Source organism: Pyxicephalus adspersus, chromosome 2 (assembly GCF_032062135.1).
Source record: "Pyxicephalus adspersus chromosome 2, UCB_Pads_2.0, whole genome shotgun sequence".
Taxonomy (NCBI): domain Eukaryota; kingdom Metazoa; phylum Chordata; class Amphibia; order Anura; family Pyxicephalidae; genus Pyxicephalus; species Pyxicephalus adspersus.
This window is the reverse complement of record NC_092859.1, coordinates 30,639,000-30,649,506: the sequence shown is the minus strand read 5'-3', so window position 1 is coordinate 30,649,506 and position 10,507 is coordinate 30,639,000. Positions and strand designations below refer to the sequence as shown.

General features: G+C 40.3%; 1 protein-coding gene across 4 annotated transcripts in view; it reads right to left on the bottom strand.

The window, feature by feature from the left end:
- The window catches only part of DNM1L (dynamin 1 like), a 29,460-nt gene extending 19,323 nt beyond the window's left edge, over positions 1–10,137 (bottom strand). For 3 of the 4 annotated variants that reach the window (XM_072400256.1, XM_072400255.1, XM_072400257.1), the window contains exons 1-2: positions 9,909–10,136; positions 1,059–1,206 (exon numbers count right to left, since the gene is read on the bottom strand). In XM_072400256.1, the coding sequence (XP_072256357.1) occupies positions 1,059–1,206; positions 9,909–10,010 (250 nt within the window). In that variant the 5' untranslated portion in view covers positions 10,011–10,136. Of the gene's footprint in view, positions 1–1,058; positions 1,207–9,908 lie in introns of all 4 variants that reach the window. The other variant, XM_072400254.1, reaches the window with a different exon arrangement.
- Between the last annotated feature and the right edge of the window lie 370 nt (positions 10,138–10,507).

Sequence of the window (10,507 nt, the reverse complement as noted above, 5' to 3'; positions counted from 1 at the left end):
GTGCGTCTTATGGTCCGAAAAATACGGTAATTTCTGGGTGTAAATTACAACATTTTAGTTAATTTAATATTTAGAAAGTGTGGACATATAGGATCTGGTTTTAATAAAGCTCCCCAAGACTAGAGAAGACAGACTATCATGGGGAGAACCTAATCAATCCTGGACTTTTATTTCTTAAAACATATTTGCTTTTATTGTTGCCAATAGATTTCAATCCTGGACCAGAAAGAATTTCACTTTCTCAGAGGAGCTTACAACCTAATAACTCTTAATTGGTCTAGGGCCAGGTTTTGAAAGGAAAACACCTATCCCACCGGTGCTCTCCCCAGCCCCTTTTAGCTGGGTGCACTACCCAGCACTTTTCAGCAACCATCCGGCTGTTTTGGGAGACAATTCAGGGGCTTCCATCCGCCTTAAAAAAAAATTCTAGGTTGAGCACTGTATCCTACCCATACAAACACAAACTCCATGCAGATTATGTTCTGGTCAGGATTCCATCCTGTGCTTAGTTAAGATTAGCTACACTGCAACCTAGCAGGGTCTACACAGGATTTATGAGGCCATGTAGTCAGTATCACCACCCCATCTCACTCTGCCATAATGAAGATGTCACTATTACAACAGTCTGAATATTTAACTCAATGAGAGGAATCTGAACCCATCATTTAGCTTATAAAGGTTGTTGGGCAGAACTGGAAAACCCGAGTGTGCTTATGTGTCCACAGAACCTCAGGGATATAAAGCCAGAATGTGATTATATTTATATTTTTATTATGTTTTCCAGCAGCTATGCAGAAGTGAATTATAAAATCTGGGTGAAGTTTTGCTTTATTTACACAATGTAATGTTTGTAAAGGCTTTTCATTGGCATTATAAAATATCCCAAAGTAACCGGAGAGAAAAGGCTGTGTGTGGCAGGTCTATCAATGGTTTCCAAGCTCCTTTTCAGTCCATCCAATATAATGATGAAATTTGATCATCTAGCACAAATACAACTACAAAGACCAGCTTTAATAATATAAACATATCATAATATGCATCTTTCAAATATCCATTACCATTTTCTTCTCCTGAGGTTTTTCGTCTGTCATCTGGTGACACATGGACCAGCTGCAGGATTAGGGGTCTTCTGGTCACAACTCCAGTGCCTCGGGGGAGCAGATCCCGGCCAACCAAACTCTCCAATACGGAGCTCTTCCCACTGCTCTGTAGGATAGAAATAGACAAGATGAAGAAAAATAAGACAAAAACAATAAATGCTGCATGTTACAAATAGAAAGGATTGCTTCCAAACAATGTTTTGTTTGCTGTCATCACAGAACGATAGGCTGTAGTATTATCCCATATCTTGTCCAAGCAAAGTTTAGGTACCAAATTCCCAATATGATAAAGATTGTATCAAAAACATGCAAATTATTAGCCGAGTATATATGTTCCCAAGGTGAAAGAACAAAGGTGACCGTCTACGTAAATTCTCCCTACTGGGCGCCTGCACAGGATGACCTGATAGGATCAGGAAACAATAGGTGGCTTAGTCCAACCACACTCCAGTGCTATCACTTTTCCTGCATGTGAGCAGACAGCAGCTCAGGCTGAACAAAATTACCAGGTTCAAATTTTTCTCTAGAGCTGTGCCTTTTATCTATAATTCTAGAAGTGAGGTGTCACCCGCCAGGTTCTATTTGTCTTGCGTCAGATGACAAACCTTAATATTTTGCATCACAGGGAATGCAGTTGGACAAGTGAGACTTCCACTCTTCATATGGTTAGCAATGGTGATGGTTTAGAATTACAGATTGATTGCCTTATTACATGACAACCAAATAAATATTTCAGTTATGATTGCTGTAATTAATGATATTTACATAGGATGAAGGAATAGAATTCATAGAAACCAGCTCAATCTAAAAAGTGTCACCTAGTAGAAATGTCTAATTCTGTTCAGACTTATGATCCATACCATACTTCTAAAACAGTATCAATCTTATTCTCCCAGCTGCAGATAAAATAACTTTTCATCCACATCCGATAGAAATTTAGGGAGCCTTTGCTGGGGTATTCCCTCTGCTCTTTTCTCCTCTCTGCAAATTGCCAGTGTTAAACTGACAGCACTGTGCAGAGCAGTGGAACCTAACACTGCAAGAACATTTTAACCTCTGTATATAAAAATATGAAATATTCTAACCATATTTACAGATACATTATACCATTGTCTAAAGCAAAGTGAACTAGAATAAAGTGACTAATATATACATATATCTCATTGGGGTTTAGTGTTAAAGTATATCACTGCAGCTGGTGAAGGAGAAATAATCTGACACATCATATGCTTGAATGTGGCTCTTAAATAGTTGTAGAAAGTAGAATGCTCAGTGCAGACTTCTGTGCCAGTTTTCTTAGCATTTCCTAATCACAAGACTGCATCATTGGCTCTTCATCAGAGCTGGGAAAAGCCATGTTTAACAACAGATCAATGCAATCTTCAGTGCCAAATGTTTCTCCAAGTGATAAATAATGGCTGTGTTCTGAAGTACTGATAATGACAAGCCATAAAACTGCACACTGAGCAGATGGGGCCTCGTATGGATGGTGGAAAATTTGAAAGATTCTGTTTTTCTTGTTGCTTTAATAAACACATAGAGGTGGTGGTACAATGCAGAGAGATCCTGCTTTACATCTCACAAACTATTGGTTCTATACAGGTGACTGCATTTGCAATAGGGATTCCTGAGCTGAGTTCTGACAGCTGATTAATAATATTAATAATAAAAACATAAACAAGATTTATATCGCGCCAACATATTACACAGCGCTGTACATTATATAGGGGTTGCAAATGACAGATGAATACAGAGACACAGGAGGAGAGGACCCTGTCCTGAAGAGCTTACAATCTAGTAGTTGGGGGAAGTACCGCACAATAGGATGGGAGATATGTAGAGGTGGGAAGTAATGAGGGTTTAAGAGACAAAAGAGGATGGGTAAGGAAGTTTGAAAACATGGTTTTGAGAGCTCTTTTGAATGAGCAGAAAGTAGGAACATGCAGAATAGGATGAGGAAGACCTTTCCAGAGAGTTTGGGCAGCTCTAGAAAAGTCTTGTATCCGTGCGTGTGATGAGGTTATGAGTGAGGAAGTCATTAGTAGGTCATTGGAGGAACGGAGAGAGCGGCAGGGGGAGTATTCTTCTATCAGGTCAGAAATGTAAGAGGGACAAGAACTGTGTAGGGATTTGAAGGGAAAGCACAGGAGCTTGAATTTGATTCTAAGGTGAAATGGAAGCCAATGAAGAGAACTACAAAGAAATGCAGCGGAAGAGGAGCGGAGGGAAGGATGGATGAGTCTGGCTGCAGCATTCATAATATATTTTAGAGGAGAGAGTCGGGTTAGTGGAATACAAGAGAGGAGGAGGTTACAGTAGTCCAGACAGAGATGATAAGAGCATGTACAAGGAGTTTGATGGTCTCTGGGGACAGGTAGGGGCATATTGTAAAGAGTAGCCAAAATATTCTCATTTCTGGTGTGATATCGTAAATATTGGCACCACAGATACAGATATATATTGCACCCCTGTGCAGTCACTTTTCACCTGCACATCATAGCACAGGGGTGTGACAATGGTGGTTTATCCTTCCTCAGAGAATTTAGGCACTTGTGGTCTCTACCAAGGGCACATGTAAGATTGACAACACAAAACTTACCTTATAACAGGAATTGCCTGAAAATTGACCCCAGAGTAAGATAACCAGTATTATTATAGTAATTAGACATTTACAGGGGAATATATAAATGGTGCATCTAGAGAGCTCTCCTCTCCATTACTCACTTTAAGATTACAAAGAACAAGAGGGCACTCTTTGCCTCTGGAGGAAAAGAAGTTTAATCTATGGATAAGGAAGGGATTCTTCACTGTAAGGTCTGTGAAAATGTGGAATCAGTTCCCTCAGGAAGTAGTTTTAGCAACTACTATAGATTGCTTTAAGAAAAAGCTGGATGTTTTCTAGAAGCACAGATCATAACTGGGTATTATGGGTTTAAAGATAACAGAGACTGTTGATCCAGGGAACATCTGATTGCCTCAGAATCAGGAAGGAATTTTTTCCCGTTTGAAATGTTTGTACGGGCATTTTTTTTTTCCTTCCTCTGGATCATCTATATCTGTAAGGTTTTATATCTGGGATATGTTTATTTCCCCAGGGGTTGAACTTGATAGACTTATGTCTTTTTTCAAACTAACTTACTATGTACTTATGAAAGCTGCAGAATTGAACATGTAATTAGAATGTGCCAGTGCAGAGGTAACATATACAAAGCATGGACATGTAACAATGTAGACAACACTGCTGCTGAACTCTGGCCTTGTCAACAACCCATAAAGAGTCAGAACAATGAAAGTCAGGTGTATGAAATAACATCCCTGTTATACACAAAGAACCACACTGTTCATGGTGATTCCATACCAAACTTACCTCAGAGGGAGGAGGGAACAACACCAATTGTGTACAATCCCATCAATACTCCTCATAAAACCACCAATAATTCACATTCCTCTACTTTTATCAGCATTCGGATTGAACTACAGCATACCTATTTGGATCCTTGTGCTGGATCCCCCTCCATCAACCTACAGAAGGTTGTAATGTACTTACACTGATTGCATTTAAAAATACATTTATTGGTGTGGTAATGACTAAAGAACTGCATTCATCTGGGTTATCATTGTAAAGTTAAGTACAGCAGAGAAGAGATTAGTAAAAGTAACTTTTGCATGGAGCAGTCCAGGCTGGCAAGCTGTAGGTTGTATCTCTCCTAGAATCTAAGCATTGGATCAGTCAGATAGTGGAAGAGATCCAGTAACCTTGTGAGGGTCACTCTATATGACAAGGAATCCTTCCGTGTATCTGCCTGCAGCACTCAGCAAGCTCCATTTACCATGAGAACATTCATCTCATCCACCATCAAAATGAATCAACCTTCCACATGACCGGCAACAACCACAAATAATCCTTTTCAGGGGAAATCCTAATTTACAGAGACAGGCAAGCTGAAGAACCTCACACCAACAAAGGGAAAAGATAGGCCATGGCTAAAATTATGTGGATGGCTTGGAGCTTTGCTTGGACACACTAGGGGGTCCATTTATAAATTATATTGACATAGTGATTCATTCAATGAAAGTGCTTATTTGTTCTATGTATCACTTTGCGAGTTTTATTATTGTAATAAACTGTCCAACATACAATTATTGTGCTTAGGTTCTACTAGAATAACAATCATAAATAATATCCGTGGCAAAAAGGAAAATGATAGACGCTGTGTGTGATTCACCAGCAGGCTATGTTATTATTGGTGAAACATTGACATGTATGGTCAGCCTAACATCTCCAAAATACACTCAGATTTTACTATGTCATGTAATAACAACACTATGCATTTCTATGCAAGATGCCCTAAAGTAATGTTAATCTAATAATATCAAATGATAACAACACAGCTACTTAAATCCAATAGGACACGGCACTGACAACTTATCAGAGCTGTAGAAACATTTCATTTTATACCGATCGGTAAATATCTAGGAGGTGTACAATATAGTAACCAGAGGTCAGTGTTCCTATGCCAAATCCTTACAGTCCTTGCTGTGGGAACTTTCTCAGAGGACATTAGATTTGATAATTGAATCCAAGGCTAATATAATAAAAATTGGGGGATTCATGATTAATATATTAAGTAACCATTAATCAGGAAGACACGATTGTTGACTATCAATTTCCAGCTGTGAGCGCTCCATACAGTCTACACCAATTCTCCAGGTTGCAGGTCAGTGTAAATGTCGGGATTGTTCCAATTGACTGCCTGGTTTAGGAGCACTCATAGCTGCACATCATCTCTCCTGGCCACGGGGTGCATGGTGGTAACCAGGTAAAGAGATATCCTGGAAATAGATTGTTTCCACTGGTTTTGCACCCATCAACCAATGAATGGCCACCATTTCTGTGCTGCTCACTGTTCTCAATGCTGGAGAGGAAGCTGTACCTGAGGACCTGCTGTGCTTCCACTTTAATCCTTTAGTAGCTGTCTGCTTCTTCTACATTTGTTGAATCTTGAATACTTACCAACACGTCAGGAGAATATCATTCATCGCGAGGGCAGCTCTGGCCTGAGAAAGCCCTGCTTCTACCAAAGCTGTAGATCGGTAACTGGAAGATCAGCATAGACCACAGCAATACTGAGGACTAATCCTACTCGGCTCAGCCCATACAGGTTCTCTTTAGGAGACCAGTATGTATTTGTGGGGTAACTAGATGCCATATTAAACACCATAGAATTTAGACAACACAATCTAAGAATCCGTGAACAATAAAATCTGTGTTATTAATGTATAGATCTGCATATGTTGGCGCTACATAAATCCTGTTTATTATTAATATTATTTATTTCTGTGACTCCTCAGATCATAATAGAGATCATATAAGCTGCAGTTAGGTGCACCAGGTACGGGTCAAATGATTTTTTAGGCTGATGACATCTCAAGAATAATCATTGATCATTTTCTTTTCCATGGGAGAATAAAAAGATTCGGCATCTATAGCCCAATCACAATTCTCACTTTAGGAAGGGTCACAATTTGCAGTTACTTATGAGCCATTTCTGTCTATCACACATTATTAGTACAGAAAGAATAGGAAATATCCAGCCAAGTTTCATTAATTTAAAGAACTGAATGTTCAGAAAAATATCAGCTGATCTGCACTAAACTTCTGTTAAGGACGGACAATATTATTACAGCCCTGCTGTGGTTGTCATTTGCTAAACAAATCAATAGGGTTCCAATGGTGTAATAAAATGATCAAATGTGAGGAAATAATTTAATTGATAGGGATTACAAATACTTTTAGGTGACAGAGGACTCATGTTTAGGGTAAAGTATATTCTGACAAGACACATAGATCCGGTATAGAGGTGTATTGTGGAATTGAGAAGCCAATCAGCAAAGCCTAGAGCTCCATACAGATGAGAGATTTTTATGGAAATGTACAGATGGTAACAGCACCCGAGGTGATCACAAACAATTGTCACGGGTGAGAATCTACGCTCAGTACAGGTTCCAAACAAAGTTGTTCAGAGATCCATTGTACCGACCTTCCCTTAAAATTCATCATTTTTTGTCTCACAAAAAGGATTCACCAGGGAGCACCGACCTTGCAAGGGGTAATTACAATGTTCAAAATAGTTTTTGATAAAGAAAAATGTGAAGCAGAAAGAGCGGAAGATGCACAAATCACTTGTTTTTTAAGGTGTTGTATAAGTTTATGCAGAAAGAATAAATGCTCAAGAAAAAAAAAAGAAAAAAGAGTTATATATGATAGGTTTAGATATTCTACTTGGGGTGTTACACATGGATTGTCTTAATATAAATATATGGTAATCATTATATAGTTTTATTTCTATGGGTGTAAGTTATAAAATCACAGTATAGTATAAGTTTCGGGCAATGGTTTAGTGTTTCTTTATGAGTTGGATTTATAGTTGGATTAATAATAATAACATAAGGGAAATGCAAAATTTGATGCAATATTCGCTTTCTTAGTAAAAAGAATAATGTAAATGGTAATGTTAACTTCAGAATTTGGAAACTGATTCTTATTGTGTGTGTTGTATGTTTTGTTGTATTGTGTTTTCTATACATTAAAAATTAATACAAATTATATTTCAAAATCCATTGTTGTCCTCACTGGGGGTCCTCTGCCTGTCCCTGCCCTTACCCTCTCTATAGAGGTCAGGCTGCTCGACAGATGAGCAGCATGTGTGTACAGCGATCATTCTATACCAGTCACCCAAAGTATTCATCAACAATCACTCCAAGTGACGATTACTCAGCGTCTGCGTACACACGTGCAATAATTGTCGTTGTACAGGATCTTTCTCCATCCTTTGCAATGACAAAAGACTGCACGATGCATGAACGAGCGCTGTACATTCAGCACCATTCTGCTCTATCAAGAGGGGAGGGGAGAATGACGGAGCGGCACCCCACTGCACTTTCTCCCCTTTACTTTTATTACGATTGTTCATCGTCTGTGGATCCTCGAGGACAGTCGTTAAAATAACGCACAGCGAGCACTGTATACACACGCCAGATTCTCGTATGATATCAGCCATAAGCCGATTATCAGACCAGAATCATCTGACGTGTGTACGTAGCCTGGGGCTGGGTGCACATCAAAAAGTCAGCAATGAGACAAACTGACTGACGTGTACAGTGGTGGCTCAACACCTTTACCATCGTTTTCCATGGCAGATCAAACGATGATTGCAAAGATCCGCCATTCACTCCTATAGAGGAAAGCGGGCGCTGCTCCCCTATCCAAAGAACAGAATGATGTTGTGTACAGTACTGATATGTTCATCTCTCACTGGAAATAACAAAAGATAATTTCCAGCAACAGTCCTCTAATATTTATTGGACATCAGTGTGAGGCTTTAGGAACCAGCCGAGTAATAAAGCAGATCCAATGCTGAGAAAGAACATGTAATGATTGGAGGAGATCAGTTTTCGCGATTAGGACTATTCCTGAAGATGCAGCAAACATTTTAGGTTTTATCTTGTTATTGTCTGCTAGCAAATACAACCACACGTACTGGTCATGTGACACCAGAATCAGCAACATTAAGGTGAATGCTTTCCTGACGCACATTAATAATGTCAGTCACACACGCTGTATGGAAGTACCAAGGCCGTTACATCAATCACAGGGATCAAAGCTTCACTGCCATAAAACTAGTACACAGCACCAGAGCCTGACAGCCCCCATATATACATATCATTACATCTACATGGACGATTTCATGGCTCAAGCCATTTTCATTGAATATTTCAATATTTATGGGATGTTGGAGAGTAAATCAGACTTCTGGGGTGACCAGATACCAGAACTCACATTGGATCAAGATAAATGCTATGTATTACCCCCCCATCCATCCTCCTGACGATTCCTTCATACTAGAAGGTCGCAGCCATCTTTGTTTAGGCATCACCAAGGATCACCGTCTGCTGGCTCAGAGATGTCACGATCATGGAAATCCTGATACCTGCACAGCTCCTGGTTGGGTTTACAAATGTCTGACACATATCAAAAAATTAAATCAAAAATGAATTCTACACAGGAGAAGCGTTACTGAAAAGTAATATTGATGCTGCTTGTTTAGTCCGCCTTAAAGAGCAGGGGGCCCTTCTGGGGGCCAACACATGCTCAGCCTAATAGTCTTTACTAGCCAATAGAAAAGCAGGGAGAAGAGCGGTGGAGGGTGAGCTTCCAAGAGAACCTGTCAGTGCCTTGAACTCACAGTTGTTTTAGCATCCACGTCTGCACACGACTCTAATGATCCTATTACATATTTTCTTTAATATATTATTATGGAGGCTCCATGTAATCACAAATCTGAGAACATTAACATTAGATCTTTGCAGTGGGGTGCGATCTGATGGGGGTGACGCCCCTCTCCATCCCGCCAGCCTCCTGTCCGGTGTGCACAGATACAAGGTTGTAGCCTGCAGGAGACTGGGGAAATATTTCACCAGACTGCAGCAGACTGATGATATCATCTATGGGTAAGTCACCTGACTGCACAAAGAATCGCTTTATAGAAATATGGGGTCTGTCCTATTAATATTAGGTGGGGCTTCTCTAAATGGGTTGCTATAACAATGCAGCCCCCATTCCTGTGACTTGGGGGTTGGATGTAAAGAGAACCTGCCACCTCAGGGGCCAATGCACAACCCAGCAAACCCATACTGCTGGTATGTACAGAGTTATCATAGCTTCATGGAATATAAAACACAGGACATGAATGATAGTCTATAGCACATTCTGTTTGTAAAATGATGACAATGTGTCACCCCGCTCACCTGTGTCCCCACCACCACGATCTGCGGCAATTGAATGACATCCGACCCCACAGTGTTGAAGACGTCCTGCAGCTTGTTAATGACAGGAATGAGCGCCTCCATGTCTGAGGCCTGAGCCGGGGGATGAATGGAAGGACACAGAGGGGCGGCCACTACTCAGAGCCGCCGGCTACTCCGCACAACAACCATTCACCCGGCCCACAGGCCTCTGCGGCAGGGAGGAGCAGCACGACAAGGAAAACCCCGAGTGCGCATGCTCGGCGCACACGGCCTGCTGGGACTGGTAGTCTTAGCGGGTTAGGTGGCGCATAACGGCGCCATCTTGGGTGTGGGCAAACGATTCGCCTCTGAAAACAAATATATACACTTGATTTTGTTATTCATATTTACCTTGTATAACTTGATTTTTTCCATCACATGTCATTTTTTACTTATCCTTAAGCATAAAATGTGTAAGTAGAGTAGTTGTAGTCTTACTTTTGTCATTTACAATGATGCTAATTTTTTTCCTGTTTTTTTTATTACCTAAATAAATATGGCCGCTGTGGGGTGACAGTCCGAAGACCGGAAATGCGACTGTCAGGAATTTAAACCAGGAA